The 18,922-nt window shown below is 45.1% G+C and overlaps 5 protein-coding genes across 5 annotated transcripts; 2 read left to right on the top strand and 3 right to left on the bottom strand.

The window, feature by feature from the left end:
• The first annotated feature begins 250 nt into the window (after nt 1-250).
• Nucleotides 251-1,869, top strand: LOC111072659 (zinc finger CCCH domain-containing protein 15 homolog). Its single transcript, XM_022364655.2, has 3 exons — nt 251-412; nt 542-979; nt 1,038-1,869. The coding sequence occupies exons 1-3, from the start codon at nt 341-343 to the stop codon at nt 1,752-1,754; spliced, it is 1,227 nt and encodes a 408-aa protein (XP_022220347.1). The 5' UTR covers nt 251-340; the 3' UTR covers nt 1,755-1,869.
• A 77-nt stretch (nt 1,870-1,946) lies between these two features.
• LOC111072657 (nucleoporin Gle1) lies at nt 1,947-4,245 on the bottom strand. The gene is made up of 2 exons (XM_022364654.2): nt 4,153-4,245; nt 1,947-4,092 (listed from the first exon to the last, which is right to left on the bottom strand). The coding sequence occupies exons 1-2, from the start codon at nt 4,153-4,155 to the stop codon at nt 2,032-2,034; spliced, it is 2,064 nt and encodes a 687-aa protein (XP_022220346.2). The 5' UTR covers nt 4,156-4,245; the 3' UTR covers nt 1,947-2,031.
• Nucleotides 4,246-4,352: 107 nt separating this feature from the next.
• Nucleotides 4,353-5,148, bottom strand: LOC111072660 (vacuolar protein-sorting-associated protein 25). The gene is made up of 2 exons (XM_022364656.2): nt 5,028-5,148; nt 4,353-4,976 (listed from the first exon to the last, which is right to left on the bottom strand). The coding sequence occupies exons 1-2, from the start codon at nt 5,075-5,077 to the stop codon at nt 4,502-4,504; spliced, it is 525 nt and encodes a 174-aa protein (XP_022220348.2). The 5' UTR covers nt 5,078-5,148; the 3' UTR covers nt 4,353-4,501.
• Nucleotides 5,149-5,487: 339 nt separating this feature from the next.
• Nucleotides 5,488-16,216, bottom strand: LOC111072656 (latrophilin Cirl). The gene is given in 13 exon segments (XM_041593179.1): nt 5,488-7,991; nt 8,059-8,696; nt 8,698-9,802; nt 9,873-9,970; nt 10,042-10,271; nt 10,346-10,511; nt 12,109-12,349; nt 12,418-12,628; nt 12,682-12,909; nt 12,990-14,467; nt 14,529-15,169; nt 15,398-15,466; nt 15,590-16,216. Coding segments are annotated over 11 exon segments (5,070 nt in total). The 5' UTR covers nt 14,753-15,169; nt 15,398-15,466; nt 15,590-16,216; the 3' UTR covers nt 5,488-7,540.
• A 338-nt stretch (nt 16,217-16,554) lies between these two features.
• LOC121404134 (fibrinogen-like protein 1) lies at nt 16,555-18,188 on the top strand. The gene is made up of 2 exons (XM_041593079.1): nt 16,555-17,832; nt 17,899-18,188. Exons 1-2 carry the CDS (start codon nt 16,676-16,678, stop codon nt 18,074-18,076), a joined length of 1,335 nt encoding a protein of 444 aa, XP_041449013.1. The 5' UTR covers nt 16,555-16,675; the 3' UTR covers nt 18,077-18,188.
• The last annotated feature ends 734 nt before the right edge of the window (nt 18,189-18,922 follow it).

The raw sequence follows: 18,922 nt of genomic DNA, 5'->3' as shown, positions 1-18,922 counted from the left end.
TCGATACTATCGTGATAGTATCGGGCTGAAATAATTATTAAAAAAATTGTAAAAATAAGTTGCAGCTGTCGATTTGTTTACAAATGTGTCTTCGTATTTTATAGCAGCCAATCCAAACATATCAAAAGCGCAACGACTGTAGCTCGATACTATCATGATAGTCTCAAAACCATCGATAGTAGAGGCCATCAGCAAAATATCGATAGTGCCCTCGATGGTTTGACACCTCTATTTAATAGGTTATTTCCCAGCTCTAGTTCCAGCGTGGTTGGTGCAAAATTTATTTAGTTGAATTTTTCTAATTTTTCGGTTGTTTTAATTTACAAAACCGGCCAATAAGATGCCGCCGAAGAAAGCGCCGGCGGGTCCCAGCAAAAAAACGGAACAGAAGAAGAAGGAGAAAGTCATTGAGGTATGCTAGAGTTCGAAAAGGACTGCTGCCAGACTTTCTTTGGCCGAATAATTGATGTTCAAAGATTTCGAACCACGATGTGGCATAATAGCTCTACGGAGATATTGATTTATGACTATTTATCGGTAGGACAAGACCTTTGGCTTGAAGAACAAGAAGGGCACCAAGCAGCAAAAGTTCATCCAGCAGGTGCAGAAGCAGGTTCAGGCCGGCGGCCATCATCCACGTCAGGAAGGCGACAAAAAGAAAGATGAGAAGGAAAAGAAATTGGCCGATCAGCGTGAGATGGCATTGATCTTCAAGCCGGTGCAGACGCAAAAGGTGGAAAAGGGCACCGATCCCAAGTCGGTGGTGTGTGCGTTCTTCAAGCAGGGACTCTGCACCAAGGGAGATAGGTGTAAATTCTCCCACGACCTGTCCCTGGAGAACAAGGTGGAGAAGCGCTCCATGTATGTTGATATGCGCGACAACGAAGATGACCTCATGACCAACTGGGATGATGCCAAGCTCAAGGAAGTTGTGGATAAGAAGCATGCTGAAGAGAAGCGACGACCCACAACTGAGATCGTAAGTCAAGTTACGGCCTGCTCATTGTCAAAGACTAAATATACTTATTCCCTGACAGATTTGCAAGTACTTCCTGGAAGCTGTGGAAAAGTCCAAGTACGGTTGGTTCTGGGAATGTCCCAACGGAGAGAAGTGCATCTATCGTCACGCCTTGCCCGCTGGTTACGTGCTGAAACGAGACAAGAAGAAGGAGGATAAGCCCACCGAAATTTCGCTGGTCGATCTGATCGAGAAGGAACGCGCTGCTCTGGGCTCCAACCAAACGCGAGTTACGCTGGAAACCTTCCTGTCCTGGAAGAAACGCAAGCTGCAGGAGAAGAAAGCCAAGATGGTTGCTGATGAGGAGCGCAAGAAGAGCGACTTTAGCAAGGGCAAACAGTTTGGTATCTCTGGTCGTGAAATGTTCAGCTTTAATCCGGACCTCGTGGACGACGGACCCATCGAGGAGGGCGAGGCCTTTGATGTCTACAAACGTGAGGACGACGATGATGACAATGCCTTTGAGTTCAAGGAACTCGATCTGGCTGCCCTTTCACTGGCTGCCAAGGAGGTGGATGGTTCTGGTACCATAGCATCTAGCACCAGGCTACTGGATCAAGCAACGGAAGCAGCCAAAACTGCAGCAGCCGAGGATGGAGCGGCTTCTGAGGACGATGATGAGAACCCATCATCGTCTGCACCCGCCAACGATGCTGCTCCCATCAACAAAGATCTCTTTGTTGATTTGGCCGGCGAACTGGATGACTTGGATCTAGATGATGATGAAGATGACTAGGCTTGCTCAGTTCAATTCTTTTGATTTTGATTTGTCAAATCCCAACGCGTTCATATAGAGATTTCTGCCTTTAGCTACTTTATGATCAATAAAACCGTAGCTTTCAAATGTTGCATTTCTGAAAATCTATTTACTATTTTATCTGGATAATGCCAGCCTTCTTTCTCATTTGCCACAAGTAATTCCAAATAGTAGGTAAAATTACAAACTTTACTACTCGTTATGTTAAAAATATATCTATATAATTAAAGTTTTTAAAAATGGATCAATTTAAAAACTACCAAAAGCCAGGAGGCAAAAGACCAACCGCCTGTGGAATCTGGCGCTCGCGCAGGAACTTGCCCAAGAGCATTTCCAGTCGCGTCTTTGGTCCGCCCTCATCGTAGATGGCCAGCTGGGGCATATAGGAAATGTGAATGTAGAGCAAGAGCTTGAGGAACTGCTTGCCATAGGTGCGCCACAACTCATAGCCCAGTGTCTGAAGTATCTCCATGATCAGGGTGGCGCTGATGTCTGGCAACGGTTTCACATGCACCACATGAGCCAACCAACGCCAGCCCTCCTCCAGACCGAAACAGTGCGCAGGCCCGTCCGCTTTTCGTCCAGGCGTAATAATCACAGCAGCGTAGAGACGGGCGATTCCAGTTTGGCGCTTGAGAAACATGTCAGGCTTCTCCAGCTCGTTTTTGTCCGACAGCCGATAGCCCATGGATTTTAGATATTGTTCTGCTGTCTGTCCCGGCTGCTGTGGTATCACATAGGGCACCATATATGGTGATTCTTTGTATAGATAGGCTAGGAAAACCTTTCCGAAATCCGGCAGCAACTTCCAGAAGGTCATAATAACCGATGCAAACGGAAAAGCCGCTTGGGGATTACCAGAAATCGCCGTCTCCGATTGACTGACGAACTTCTTGGCCATCAAGAGCATGCAATAGTCACGAGCCAATGGATGATCATTGATGGTAATGGTGGCATCATTCATTACTCTAACGGGCTGGCCGGCAAAGAAGTTGTAAAGTTTTTCAAAATTGTTGCTTAGATGCTGCGGACTGACCGCCGTGATGGCGTTCAGGGGCAAGTTTATTGCCCTTTGGCAACCAGTGCGATACTGCTTCAATGACTCCTCGGACTGCAGGGGCTTTACTGCATCTACTTTGGCTTGATAGAGGGAAATGATTTCATTGTAGAATGCTAGTCGGGATGGGTGGACATAGGCGCCAGATATGTTGCCTTCTGCCGGCGAAACATTAACGGTACTTGGCTCAGGGGGTGGTGTAGCCTGGACGGTTTCGGCCTTGGCAGCTTCAGCCGTGGTAGCTTCAACCTTGGCAGCTTCAGCCTTGGCAGCCTCTTCTGCCAATTGCTGCCTTTGCTGAGCTTCTGACTCGTCCTTTTCCTTCTGTCTCTGCGTCTGTTCTTCAAACCTCTTCTTTTCTTCCTCCAATTTTCTCTGTTTCTCTTCCTCCAAACGCTGTGCAGCTTCCCTTTTAATCTGCTGCTGGATTAGCTCAGAGAATTCCGCCAGTTCTTTAATCATTTCACCTTCCAAGTCGTCTAAGCTTTTGCAATATTGCTCGGCCCTAATGATTGAGCTTAAATATTGACTTTGTTCGCAGTTTCCCATTTTCACAGCGCAAACCAGTTGATCAAACTTTTCACCCAGCTCCTTGAGTTGCTGATTTTGGGCGGCACAGACCTGGACCGTCTCCTTGTCCAATGACAGCAACAGCTTTATGATTCCCTCGTACTTGTTGCCGAATCTTCTTTGGCATCGTGACACGCCCTCCAGGGCCAGTTTATGCAACTTTTGATCAGTTATCTTGCGCAGGTCTAGCTGTTGCCGCTGCTGTGCCTCCAGCTGCACCTGGGCCAGCTGTTCCGCCTGCTGATTGATTAGATTCTCATTCTGCTCTCGTAATGCTTTTTGGGCTAGACGCTCCGTTTGCAGCTCGTCTTCCTTCTGACGGGCATCGCGCTGTATCTGCAGGCTTTGTTGCCGCTCCTTTAATTCTTGAATCTGCTTACGCACACTCTGCCTGCACTGCTCCGCCATTTCCCGCTTGAATATACTTGCGTTTATTTCCTCTGCATCTGGAAAGCAGGACAAGCTCGGTTCCTTCTCCCTGATGCTAGGCGAAACAATAATTTTCTCAGCAACAGTTTCCTCGGCATTTGTGGTGCCTTCGTCCTCCCTTTTCTTCTGCCCTTCCACCCAAAATGGTTCCCGGTCGGGGCCCAATGTGCGTCCTTTGCATGTGAGCGAAGCAATAGCTGCATGCTTAAACACCGTTTCTAGGTGCAAGCTATCCATATCCCGTATCATATCCTCGACGCTCTGTGGGGAAAACAAACTATGTACATTATAAATTAAACCAATTGCTGAGATATTCCTTACCATTTTTGCTATTTTGCGCAAAAACCTCCAACAAAAAACAAACACAAACGAGGGACTGCCAACTTGTTGTTTTACTTATCAGATGAGTGTTTTCGATTTAGCCACCAGGTGCCTCCGTGGGCGAATTCATCCTTGTGTAAATACCATGTAGCAAAAGATTCGAATTTGGGAACTTTTTTTAAAGTAATTTTATTTTTGCTTTAAAAAGTACTTGCTGTGACATATGGCATTCATAAAGATGGATATGGGCTACATCGACTAGGCAATTGATACTTATAAAGAATAATGGTAAATAGTTCATATTAAAAGCCACAGTGGAGAGAACACATATACCAAGCAACAAAACCAATTAGAAGAATTTGACACCATGGCTGCCGTCCAGCTCAATTAGTTCACATCGGCCCTTCTCTTCCAGCAGTTGTAGTGCACTTAGGAGCACTGACTCATCCACGCCGTGGAAATCCATTTGAGTGGAGCTCTCGCCAGAAGCTATTTCGTACAGTGTGCAAATACTGTTGGTCTGCCCCGTCTCCTGTATCCAATCGTACACCATGTTCCCATACTCATCCAGAGTGTACCAATACACTTGCCACTCCTGGCGGCGTTTGTCCAAGGCAGCTGCATGCCCACTCCGCTGCAGTTCCTCCAGTATCACTAGTATGAGCTCCGGCGAAAGGCGTCGCTGAATTGACTCATTGTGGAATAGTGGCAAGCTCTGTTCGTTGATGCTGAGTGAAAACTTATTCGTATGCTTGAGGTATTTGAGAAAGAGATCCGTCCAGACCTTCAGCTGCTGCTGTCTGGTTTCTTCGTGGGGCTGTAAACTGTCGGGGAAGTCTTTTAACGCATGCTTCAAGTATTTGCCAATTGCTTACGTGAAGAACGGTGGGAATGTGTACTCCCAGGGCCATTGGAATTCAGTCATTTTCGTTTATCTGCGTTTTTTCTCGGTTTACTTTTAACGCAAAAATGAGCATTTCCTATCGAAGCTATCGTTATCGGTATCAATGAAAAAACAATGAAACTATCAATGAAATAATGAAACGCAGTTATCGGTATCAATGAAATAATGAAACGCAGTTATCGGTATCAATGAAAAAACAATGAAACTATCAATGGGATAAACATTGCTGTTATCGATGTTTGAAATGCAGAAACGGCTGGATTATTCAAATAATGGACCACATAAATTTAAACCACTTAATAACCTTCCAGTAAACCAAAGGCAGGCTTTACGTTCGTAATTTTGTTCTCTTCTCTCTTTTTGGTCTACAAATTAAACAAAACACCCTACTGAGTTCCCCGCGCTAAACGAATTAGAACTCAGATTTTCCATTTACACTCAAATGAAATAGTTTTTAATTGGTCTTAAATAGAAAAAATTGTGTACATTTTCTTGGGCTTTTCCATACAGTTGTTCTTGAGATGTCTTGGTTTGGTTTATTTTAAACGTTTGGATCTTTTTGTAGTCCGGTTTCATGAATAAAGTCAACATGTAGAGATGTAGAGACAAAAAAGAGTTGGTTTTTTGTTTGTTTTGCATTTTGGTGGATAATCAAAATACATACACGTACACTCACATATATATATATATTTATTTTTGTATCTGCAATATATTCTTGTTTAGTATAAGTTAAGTACTAGCAGGCGCAATACATTCAATATCTTTTCTTTCGGTTCATTTAGAGTCTCTCTCTCGTGGCCTTTGCTTGTTTTCAACCAGACCTGCGCGTCTTTCATTAGTTTTGAAATCATTTACACTAATTTGAGTTTTATGTTGTTAGCTGCTGATTTACGTTAATTTGGTTTTGCTTATAAAACTTGCATGCTGCGGTGCTTAATAACTATCTTTATCCTGTATGTGTGTGTGCCATTAGTTTTCAAATTATATTCATTTTTTTTCTTTATTTCTGTAGTAGGGACACATTTTACTGTTCTTAGTGCTGCGAGTTTTGCATGCAAGTTGATCTTACTTGGGGGGGATCGGGACTCCTTAGCATGGTAGATACAACATACATATAATATGTAATATAAGTTATATTTTGGTTTTGCACTTTATTTTATTTGTTTTTTTTTGTACACATGCGTGAAATTCTCTAGGGAGCGAAGGTGTTTCTTGATAGTACCGTTTAAAGTGTGAGTGTGTTTGTTTGTGTGTGGGTGTTAGTTAGCTAATTTTCAAAGAGCTTTACAGTTAGTTCCTAGTTAACAAGTGAGGTTTGGTTGAAATCTTTTCTTTGCTAGATAGGTATTCTTTTGTATGATGTCTCCGTCTCTCGTTTTCCCGCTGTATGCCTGCCATTCAATTTCCAAGTCATTTACATAGCATTCGATTTATTAATCTTCCAGTATATATATAGTATTATATAAATAATAAAGCAATTAAGAGTTCTCTTCAAAAAATACAAAATAAATGCCCTCATATGTGTGCTTAAAGCATCTATATTGATGAAAACGTACACTTGAAATGCTTCGCTCTGGTTCGTTCGCTCGCTCGCTTACAACATAAAAGAAAAATACAAATGCATCAACAAAACGGTATTAGAATTCCGCTCGAAATCATTTCCTAACATTTGTTTCATAATTGGAAGGAATATTTGGTTCAGAGGTGCAAAGCGGCAGTTGGATAGTACAAAAATACAATTATAAAAAGTATACACCTCAAATGAAAGTACTTAAAACAAGTTTTTCTCTTTCTCATTTTTTTTTTTTGGTTAATGAAACGTGAAACAAATCTTAAGCCTGCGTGTATCTATAGCTATATATATATATGTATATCTTACGGTCATAATCAGCGGCAAATCAAATAAACAATTAATTGATTCCTTACAAAATACATAAAACATAGTCCGCCAGCACTCAATATATAATGTACATATACAGTTCTCAGATCTTATACATACACATTCATATATATATTTGGGTTTTGTTTAATATTATTGATAATCTACTTAAAATGGCATGTGGTGACATGTATTACAATACATTATACATACAGTACATACATTTATAATATATATCATGATAGATTGATTTCCAAGTTGGTATAAAATGCATGCAAGTCGAAGGACAGACAAATCAAATCAAATCCCTCCTATTTAGGTTTAAGCTTGCATTGGTTCCATGTTGGGATCTTCTATGCTTCTGTGTGTCTATGTCTTCTATGTGGGTCGTCTTCTGTGGTTGGCCTATCGTCTAGATTTGAGTTATTACATATACATTCATAAAGTTTTGGGATTCTAGAATCACTGCACGTATAGCATGACAGCATGTTGTTTCACACAATGCTCCATATTTTCGACTAACGACTAATACTAGGTATAGCTAGAGACCCTAAGCTACAATTTTTGCCTAAGACTGTTCCGGGGTATCCGGCGGCTGCTCAACTCTACTTTGCCAGCGGCTCAAGGTAGCAGCGCACCGTGTTGTTCTCATCCAGCATGGCCGACAGATGACGCTGTTGATGTTGTGGGGGATGCGGATGAGGGTTTGAATGGGGATTACTGTGTGATGTATGCGACGACGATGACGTTGTGGACTGCGGTGATAGTTTCTGAAGCTGTTGACGCTTCTGTGCGGGCGTCTGATTGGCCGGTGGCAGCGGTGGTCCGGCGTTGCCATGACCAAATAGCTCGTTTACCGCCAAACGGGCGCTCGGTGACTTGGCATGCTGTTGCTGCTGCCTAAGCGCGCCCCGCATGGAGCCCTCACCAACGCCGCCGCTAACCCCAAAAACCGCACCATTGTGTTCTGGGTGCGCTCCTCCTATTGCTGCTTGCGCTGTTCCGGGTGGTTGCGTTCCATAATCAACGGGCGCTCCATGCTTGCGCAGCTGACGCCTAAAAGAGCGATTGAAATGTACTTATTGAAGGTTCGCTGAACGCAATCTTTCTTTTAGTTACTTACTGAAACCGCCGCTTAAAGTCCTCATCCTGTAGCGCCATTAATCGACGCATTCGCTCAGCGCTTTGGGGTGGCAACCCGTGCGCATCATCCTCCATATCGCTTTCATCATCTTCCTCCTCCTCATCACAGGCGCCATCGTGCAGTTGCTCTGCGGCAGTTGTCTCCTCATCATCCTCATCCTCGTCATCGTCCTCGTCGGCAGTGCATCGTCTCTTAGATATTGGCTGCGCCAACGACTGTTGCTGCTGCTGCTGTTGGTTTCGCGATGAGACACTGCCTCCACTTAGACTGCCACCATAGCGACTCCCGCCAGCAGCCACTGCCGCACGCATGTTGTTAAATACGCCGGTGCCCACGCTGTTGTTATAGACCTCATCCACATCAAAGTCGCCCACTTCGTAGTTCTGGGCATCCGAATTGCGATTACTGAGTATCTCCTCGTACACAGGACCGCCATCCGCTCCTCCGACACTGCCTTGATTGTAGTAGGCATCGCCCAGATCACAGTTGGAATGCTTATTTCTATATTGACGCTGGATGAACTCCTGCTGATACTGCGCCATGTGCGGCGGCGGAGCAGGCAGCTGTGGCTGGCCACCAACTCGTCGTTGCTGCTGCTGCTGCTTGTTGCTGATGCTGCAAGTGCAGCAGATGAGCATGCTGCTCTGCCTGCTCCTCATCGGAGGAGAGTTGCTGCTGCTGTTGCTGCCGTTGTTGGCGCAGCTGCTGTTGATAGTAGGCAGCAGCGTTGGGTGGCTGTGGTGGGTCCAGGGCCTCTGCATAGTGTGGAAAGGCTTGTTGTCCGGGCTTGGTCTTCTTGTACGATGGATAGAACAGCACTTGGGAGGCGGCTGTGGCCCGACTGTGCAGGGAACCACTTGGGGATGCCGGAATAGCTCCTCCGCCACCCCTCTTCTTCTTGCCATGCTGGCTGTTTGGCTTCTGCGTCCAGTAGAACACCTCATGGGCCTGCTGCGGCGAGGATGTGGCTGCCCCAGCATTGTTGTAGTACTCCCGTTGGGCCTTCATCCCGCCAGCCGTCTGCTTCCAGCTGTAGTAGTCCGGCTGGTGGTAGTAGGCCTCTCCTGCCAAAGGTGGCTGTTGCTGCTGCTGTTTGTGGGCGAATATCAGGTGCGTAGATCCCGCCGAGCTGGTTGGCGATGCATGGCCCGTGGAGCGCAAAGTATTCCCTCTCTCGAGCACTACATGACCACCAAGAGTCTGGGATGGCTGCAGTGTTCCCGTTATTAGTCCGCTCTTTAATGTACGTCTCTGCTGGGCTTCGCTGAGCTCACAATCGGAACCAGCGCCCATGATGGCGTCCTCGGTAGCCGGTATATGCTGCTGCTGCTGCTCGTCGTGCGGCTCATCACTGGCTCCCAACGGTAGCTTAGATTTCTTTGCATTCGAGACGCTGCATAGGGTGCCAGCGTTGGTGCCACCAATGCCAGTGCTACCTCCTGCCCCTATGCCCGAGGAAATGGAGGTCTTGGAGCAACGCAGGCACTTGGGCAGCCATGCGTGCTGTCGCACATATTTGCGATACTCTCGGCGTATTTTCTCGTTCTGGATGCAGTGGAACACAAAGATGTAGAGTCCCAGCAGGGTGTTGAAGCAAATGAAGCTATATCCATAGATGCCGGTCACGTCCTCATCCATTTTAGCTCCGCGCAAATACAAATAGGCTGAGCACCAAACGGCGCTGAGCAGCAGGAAGAACACAAACGAGCAACGGATGTCGAAGCTGAAAGTAAAGAGAAAACCACCAAAAGATTATCCAATCCGTATTCGATGGAAAGTCTAAGAGATCTTACCGAACAGTGGCCAGGCGTGTGTGCTCTTTGGTCTTCAATCCGGTGCGACTCTTGCGGCACATGATAATCCAGGAGAGGAAGGTGTATCCAATGGCAGCCTAAGACGTTTATTTGGGTGTAATGATTGGGTTTTTCCGCACAGATTAACAGGATCTTTTTGTGAGCTTACCATAAAGAAGATAAGCACTGGAGCAACAAAGGTGGCATAGAACACAGCATTGGCCTCCATGAGAACGCAATAATCGTTCTGGGTGTAGGTGCTGGGATTGATGACCAGCGATATAGCCACCACGCTCAACGACAAGCCATAGGACAGCAGGTAATAGCAGTTCACTTTCGGTGTCTGATCCACCTCCAGGAGCAGCTCATCCGAGGTGAGAGTGGAGTACGAATGGAAGGCTACACGGGTGTGGATAGGATGTTAGAGCTGTATGCATTTCTTTTGCATAGAGTGAGAGAAACGGTTGGCTTACCTTCGTAGCAGAACCAGGCGGTGCCAGAGAGTATGGCACAGTGGAGGAAAACGGTTATGAAACCACAGAATATGCTTGTTTCGGTCTGTTCAATGCCCAGTAGAAAGAGCAGCTCAATGGCCAGCAGGCAAATATAAATGTTGATATAGATCGAGGTGCGTGCGGACTAGAATATCGAGAAGAAATAGAGTAGAAAATGGGGATAAGTTTGGATTCAATTTTCCAAGCTGCGAGCAGGCCAGACAGAAGAACGAAAAGAAGGAATTTCCCTAAAGAACGTCATAACTTGACTGACTGCGTTTAGAATTTCGATGATCAAACTTAATTTAGTATTTGAATTACAATAATTTTGGTGGTTGGTGGTGAAATGTCCAGAGAAAACAAAAAAAAACTATGTAAAATTAATAAGACTAATAAAGAAAATGTAGCGCATAAAGTAAGACATAGAACAAGACACGAAACAAGCAAAACGAAATGGAAGATACATAATACGACAAAACTAAAAGATATAATTAAATAAACAAACACAAAATGCATTTTTACAGGACAAAATTAGCAACATTTGTATATTTTATTAATTAAATACATACAAAAGAAAATTGGAAATGATTAAAGGAATATTATATCAATGGTACGATGTCTAGGTTAAATTTGTTAGACAATGAAAATGCACACAACGGGGTTAGGGGATAGGGATACACTCGAATGAATAATTAATATGTAAATAAAACATGCCAAAAAATGATCAAATAAAATGTTTGGGTGAGTGAACAGAGACATCAATTTAGAATTGCCTCAAATATTGAGGTAAAACACTTATTGGCTTGGGAAAAGGGCGCTAAACTTAGCCTATGACAAATTACTACGTATAGAACTACATATAACTGAACTGGGAGAGTCTTCAAGTGTAAGCTGATGCTGGAAATCGATTCCTAAATTCGACTCGCTTTCCTGCGTAGCTTCCGAGTCTTACGAGTATGATTGAATTAGTTTCGTTTCATTAACAATTTGAGTTACTTAAGCATTATATCACATGTGTCTCTTGATCGATCATAAATACATACATTAATCTACGCGTAGAGAGCCTAGCCTAGCCTACAGTTTATGCTTGCTTCTCTTCTTTTTCACCACCACCACCACTTATATTGTAAATCATCCATATTGGCCTGCATTATAATGTTGTTCGTGTTGTCCATGACGTTGCCGTCCACATTCAGATTGTGATTGCGGTGTGGATGCTGTTGCTGCTGCTGCTGTGCCTGCTGCTGCTGGTGCTGTTGCTGCTGCTGCTGCCTGGCTTGCAGATAGTTGTGGCTTATGTTCAGATTATTGCTGGACACAGCATTGTTCGCCTGGACAGCATGCTGCTGCAGTGCAGCAGCAATCGAAGCAGCAGCGGCTGCAGCCGCCGCCGTTTGCTGACCATGTTGGTGAAGATTCAGATTTAGGTTATTCATTTGCATGGCGCGTTGCGGCTGGTTGGACAGCACCACAGCAGCAGCAGCAGCTGCCACAACTTGTTGCTGGTGCTGCTGTTGCTGCTGCTGCTGCTGTTGGACATTGTAATTCAAGTTGTTGCGATGCGAATTGCGAATGGAATTGTGTTGAATAAAGTTTGTATTGGTGTGACTTGGTGTGGCGACATTCGTCTGGCTGCTGGGCGTGGTCAAGGTCAAGGACTCGTGGGTCTGATCGCGAATATTATTCTGCTGGCGCCTGCTGCCCGCCCGCTGATGGGGCAACGGACTTGTGGCGTTTCTTACCTTGACAAAGACCCCATTGAACAGCTTCAATGTTAGCAGTGCAATGACTATAAAGACCACGCAGATGGCGATGCTGATGTAGATAAAGACGCGCATATTCCCATCGAACATTGTGAACAGCGAGTGCTGATGCTCATCCACCACATCCATGAGTATTGCAAAGTTGGTCAGATGATTGCAGCTGCAGACGCTGTGCGTGCGGTTGGTTGACTCCAAGCTGCACCCATTGGCAGACCAGGCACTACACAAGAGAAGGCAAGTGTTTAATATCGAATGAACACCCCATCTAACAATCATTTGGACACTCACTGATCAATATAGTTCCAGAACACACAGGTGGGATTGGTCACATTCTCCGTTTTCAAATGCTTGAGAGTCAGCGTAATGGGCTGGGAGAGCTGTATATGCCGCCCCTTGCCCAAGCTGGCCGAGATCACCTTGCTGTTCAGTATGCGCAAGCGCTGCTGTAGATCTCCCGCACTTGCCTCGCTATCGTTGGCCAAGATTGCTGTGTTGCGCACTAAGACACGGATTGATTATTCACTTGCATTCTATTCTTCACTAACTTCTTACCATAGCTGCGAGAGCTCTTCAGGTCAAAGTGATCATAGCTGGGCTTCAGTATGGACTCCAGACGATCAAAGGCTGCAAATACAATGCGCACCAGGCCGCCTTCGCTATTCTCAATGAGCGCAGCTCGGGGCAATTCAATGCGGTCAGAGCTGAGAGGCCACTGATCCGAGTCCGGGAAGGTCACACTAGATTGGATGGTTTTCGTTTCCAAAACACGCACCGAGAGCACTAGAGAGTTAGAGAAGGAAGAGGAGATCGTGTCATGAAAATATTGATGAGAATCCCCCCGCAGAGCTCAGCCTACTCACATATATTTTTGACTTTCTGCACCACACTGCGCTCCCTGATAATTGTATCGGCCAGAAGGAAGGCATTGTATTCCAAGCCTGTTAGCAGGGATGTGGCCACACGCATTTGATCCTCGGGATTGAGATCCAGCCAGGAAGACAGCTGCGACTCATCCAGCAAATTGGAGCCAGTTTTAACCACACAATGCAGCAATTCCATGATCATGGCCTCACGCTGCCGCTGGTCGGGGAAAGTCTCCTTGTCGTGCAGCATTTTCTCGGACACGGTTTGGATGATCTTTGTGGTGACCAACATATCCCCGCCGTAAAGGGTTTTACTGCTCGTTACCTCGGACATATCATTGGCAATGGAAATCAGCGACGAGTCTCGTTGGTTTACTCGCATCTCCAGATTGTTTAGCCACAGGCTGCGACACTGCGTCAGATCTGGGGTGAGTGGATGCCAGGTGGGCTCAAAGTTGCGCAGACGCTGATTGACCTTGTGGGCCATGGTCACTGGCGGCTCACAGCTGCTGCTGTTGTGCAGGCAGTCGCCTCTGGTGGGCATGGGGGTCGTGGTGCTGGTGCCAGCCATGTCGTCATCGTCCTCATCGAAGCCTGCATCGGGCATACGCTTCATCAGCACACAGCGCCATTTGGCAATGCCGGCGGCGCCGCCCGGGCACGGCTGGACATTCACATCGCCCACACGGGTCAAGTTCCAGAAGAGATTCCTGGCATGGGTGGGGCCGCAGAACAGCTTGGACTCGTCATCGGCTCCAGCTATGCCAGCAGCATTTAGATTGATGTTATTTATGGTTCGCACAGCGCTTCCGTTGGCTAAAACCGATGGGCCACTGGCCGCTGTTCCCGGATTCCGGTTGGGCGAACTCTTCGTGGTTAAAAGTGTTCCGTCGTCAGTTCCACCTCCTCCCATTCCAGTTAGGATGCGTGTGTTCGAGGGTGCTGTGGCATTGCTGGCAGCTGGAAACTTGCCGCTCGGCTTGGTGGGCGTGGTCTCGTCTGTGTGATGATTGTGATGGTGATGCAGCTGTGGCGGAGGCGGTAGACCGTCGCGACGACCAGTTGGATGATTAGTGGTCGTGGTTGAGGTCGCTACCCCCTTGAGACGTCCGCCCGGCAGAGTGGCTGTACTGCCCTGGGGCGTTGCATGCGTGACAGGCGGCTGTACATTGAACATGCCACCATTGCCATTGATTCCCACCACACCAGGCAACGTCGGCAGACGAGGCGGAGCAGCCGCAGCACCAGAGCCGCCGCCAATATTTGTTGGATGTATTAGACCGCTGCCATTGCCAAAGATTGGCGGGCCATTGTTGAGTACCCATGGCGGTGGACTGGGCCTGTTGGTCGTCGTCGACGTCTGCGCTGCCGAAACGCACTGATAATGTGCCTCGAGATATTTGTGGGTGCCGGTACAGGGGTCCCCGAACATGCTGGTCGCTGCCAGCACGCTGCAACTGTTCTTGTGCGCGCATCTGCAATTAGAATTGGGTTGGAGAAAGGGCTCCCGTCACGCAGTTCAGTTTCGCGACTTACCTTGAATTGAGAACCGTGAGGGACTTGGGAAACATGCAGTTGACACTCCACTCCACGTTGCCATGATCGTTGCATATGGTAATCGAGAAGCGTCCGTAGTTGGCCCGTATCAGATTGATTAGCTCTCCTTGCTCGCACTCAATGGTCAGTTTCTTGCCCTCGCAGGCATAGGCTGTTTGGTACTTGGGAGCTGCAAATCGAATGACTCGTAAGTTGAAGATCATATGTACAGTTGGTGGGTTAAAAATATAAAGGATATATATATGTTGATATAGATATATGGCATATAGAGAAAGTATTGATTAGCGTTGCGTTGATTTGTTGTAGTTTGGTTTGGTTTGGTTGTGTGATGATGGATCTGCAAATACACTTACGCTCTATCGACATATGTATGGATACAAATTGATATACTATAGTATGGTAGGTAGATAATGTGATATTTAGCATGATACGCTTTTACGCTGCCTGGGATATACTTAGTATATATTAAGTGGCTGTTTGTGGTTTTGGTGGGTCGATAGCGATGGATGCTTTGTTGCAAGTAGAATAGTAGTCATAAATACCAAGTCCTGCCAGCCCCACAGCTCACGAATCGTCTACCATCAATAGTTATCAGCAATTTTAGCTTCGATTTGTAAAAGCTGAAAGAATTAAATTAACAGACAAAAATATAAATACAGAAATTGTGTGCATAAATATCTTAATATCTTAATTCAAAAAGGATATAAGCTGCAGTGTCTAACGGACACAGATATTTCTGTTCAAGCTACACTACTCTTAAAATGGGGCATTACACCTGGTGTAAAACTTCTCATTTTCTATGCAAAACCAGTTTTTTGACCTATTTTAAGACCCATGCATGTACATACCTCTTACAATAGTCCGTTCCGTAGCTCTTACATGGCACAACAGGCTTGAAAAAATGACTAATGCCTTATCTGGAGAAGACATAAAATACATAAGGCAATTATTTACATGGAAACCATTACCGCACACACGCACGTACACACAGAAAAAAAGACAAATAGAAGATAGGAGAAAGGGAGCCTAAAAATACACACCCTTCTCCATGATGTGGATGTAGTTGTTGCTGGCCATCGATTTGCGCCTCGTCGGGCAGAACAAATACCCGTTTTCTTTGTATACGTACAAAATGCAGTTGCATGTAGAGAAAAGTTGGCGCTGGCTGCGCTGCGACTGCAGGCAGCGCGCTTGCTTCATGTTACATACTCAGCACGCACGTATCCAAGTCTTTGCTGCTGCAGCGCAGTCGCTGCTTTGCCCCGTGGAGCACCATTTTCTATGGTTTTCTTTGTTCTGTCTTGGCACTCCATCACATGCATTTTCAAACACAATTTTCAGTGCTAAAATCAAAGACTTTGGCGTGGCTTTTGTTGCAAGTTGCATTTCGTCACTTAAATTAACACGTTTTAGCTAATTTCTTTCGTTAATTAAGGATTTCTTGGCAGGCAAATTATGCTGACGTTGGCTTGTAATTGGCAAAGAACTGCCTTAAGTCGCAGTTTTCTTTTAACTTTATTCACGATTCACGATAAATGTATTTTTTTAAGCAGAAAGTTTTTACAATATTTTTTTAACAACTATTTGCCTATTGTTAATTAATGTAATTTCTTCGCTTTAATTCCGTGGACCAACTTTAGAAATTTTTCTACAAATTTTTCTGTACACTTGAATTTGATTGGGCTTATCGATTAGAGGTGTCAAACCATCGAGGGCACTATCGATAGTATCGATATTTTACTGATGGCCTCTACTATCGACGGTTTTTAGACTATCACGATAGTATCGATTGTTTTTTCAAAACATTCGACGTTGATATTCCTCGATATTGATATTCCGTTTAATATTACCAGCTAGCTGGGACTCTCAGACCTAAAAAAATCATTTTATCAGATAGATGAATCAATTTCCATATAGCTTAAATACTAATATTTTCCGTGAATTTTTAAAATAAGCCCAGCTATAATTAATAAATGATTCAAGAGCCCGCTGTAGAAGTATTTGCTTCAAGTTCAAGTGCAGCTTGGAAGTAGTTCTTATCAGCAGACAGCTTTGCATTAGCTTCCGGATTTGCGTAGCTCATAAAATATGCATTTCGCTGTGATTTCAGTTTAATTTTGATTGCAATGTGCACGGTTCAGGGAATAAGTCTCAAAATGGAAAACTATTTCGTTTTAGTGCTGATTGTGTTGGCTGTACCCTGGTCCTTTCAGGCCATTCCCAAGATAAAGCCAACCAAGGATGTCAATAAGGACTTGAAAAACAAAACAGATGTAGTACCCGCAAGTAGCCTGCCCATTGCCAATGTAACAGCTGTGGCCGAGAAGTTGGCAGAAGTCCACATTGATCAGCACAAAACCATTCGCATTAGTAAAGGAGATCTGGATGATCTGTTGGATGTTTATATGGGTAAAATAGCAGAAAGTGCAGCCACCATCAAGGACAAGGAAAATGAAATAAACAAACTGCAAACCAAGGAACACACTGACGACGATCTACTGAAGAGATTTGAGAACCTCACCGAGAATTGCAATGCTCAGAATGCTATCTATACAGCAAAGCTGAAGGAAAAGGAGGATAAAATCAAGGAGCTCGAGCAGAAGGTAAAGGTCTACGAAACCAGATTGAAGAGGAAACAGCTGGTGTTGACAGAGTTGAGAAAACATAACACCTCCAGTGCGGCATTGATCGATCATCTGAAGGCCAAAGTCGTGTACTTTGAAGGTAAATTCAGGGAGAAGAAGGATGACCTGTTGGCAGACTGGGAGGCAGCCACCACCAGCTGCATGCCCTTTGGCGTGTCGCCTGGAATTCATTTGATACATCTGCCCGGGTTTCTGCCCTTTCTGGTGCCCTGCGAGGGTCTCCCATCGGTAGGTCCTGGCTGGATGGCTATTCAGCGCCGATTGGATGGCTCTGTGAACTTCTATCGCAACTGGGATCAGTATAAGAAGGGGTTTGGCAAGCTTAACGGGGAGTTCTTCATTGGCCTCGAAAAACTGCACCGCATGACCAACTCCCAGCCCCATGAGCTGTACATAAGCTTCAGGAGATTCAATGGGGAGACGAGCTATGCTCACTACGATGACTTTGTAATCGGCAGTGAGGAGGAAGGCTACGAATTGAAATTACTCGGCCATTATCAAGGCAACTCCAGCGATGCGTTGCGCACCCATGACAAGATGAAATTCTCAACTTTCGATAGGGATAACGACGAATTTACGCATATGAATTGCGCCGAATATCACCACGGTGCCTGGTGGTACGACTTTTGTTCGCGAAGGTAATCCAGCCGTTTATTGAAAAATTCCATTCCAAATTCAGTTAATATTCGCTTCCCTTCCCTTAGCAATTTGAATGGCAAATACTTCAAAGCTGAGGTGGACAATGTCCAGGGCATTTTCTGGGAGCCCTGGTATAGTTTCAGATCTCTGAAATCCGTACAGATGCTAATCCGCCCAAAGAGCCAAATGGAGCTGAAAGATTTGCCGAGCACAAAGCGAACCTCTAGAAATTCCTTAAAATGAATCTCTCCATCGGCTCAACACACAAATTCTCATTATTTGTAATAATTTAATTTAATTTTTTTCTAGCAGCCTAAACAGAAACAGTGAAACGAGATAAATCTCACTCCGAAGCTGAACGCCAAACCCCATTTGTATTTTTTCCTTTTGTTGTTTACTCTTCCGACGCCCCTCCTTACTCGACAGTTGATTAGCTTTCGATTTTTCGTCCCCTCCCCACCGAGTATAATTAATTCGTTACAGTTCAGTGCAGTTGGCTGCTCTAGACATTTGTTTATTCGCGCACAAGTCAGAATGACTTGTGCAATTAATTCTCATTTTCATTTGTGGCTCGCATTTTGCTCTCTGTTGCAACAATTTAATGAAATCTAATTGAGTGTGTGCATTGGGCTCTGACTCTGGTCTTGGCTGTGTCCCCATCATTTGTCACTTGCACTTTTATTGCCAAGTGGTGGCTGTGGGAGTGGAGAAACTCAATTGGAGTCAATAAACGCTTGACAAATTAGCCGAAGTCGTCGAGGCATAAAATATAAATTAATATCGATTCGAAGGAGGATTTATAGCCTGAGCAAAGAAAAATGAGTTTATTCCAGTTTCCTACAGAATATATCCCACTCCAACTGGTTGTTTCCACTTCAAAAGAACTGAAGAGAACACTTATATTTACGATACGATGTACACATGTGCCTTGGGTATAAAAAGAATTTCTAAACGATTCATTTCATATATGTGTGTGTTTGCTTTCACTTTCAATGACATTTCAACCGAACCGACCCATAAAGCAAGTTACAATCATTCGACTAATGGAAAGCTAATCGCTCGATTATCGTGATTAAGCATACAGAACTC

This window comes from Drosophila obscura, unplaced genomic scaffold, assembly GCF_018151105.1.
Source record: "Drosophila obscura isolate BZ-5 IFL unplaced genomic scaffold, ASM1815110v1 contig_186, whole genome shotgun sequence".
Classification (NCBI taxonomy): domain Eukaryota; kingdom Metazoa; phylum Arthropoda; class Insecta; order Diptera; family Drosophilidae; genus Drosophila; species Drosophila obscura.
The sequence above is the reverse complement of the archived record's forward strand: the minus strand, read 5'-3'. Positions and strand labels throughout refer to the sequence as shown.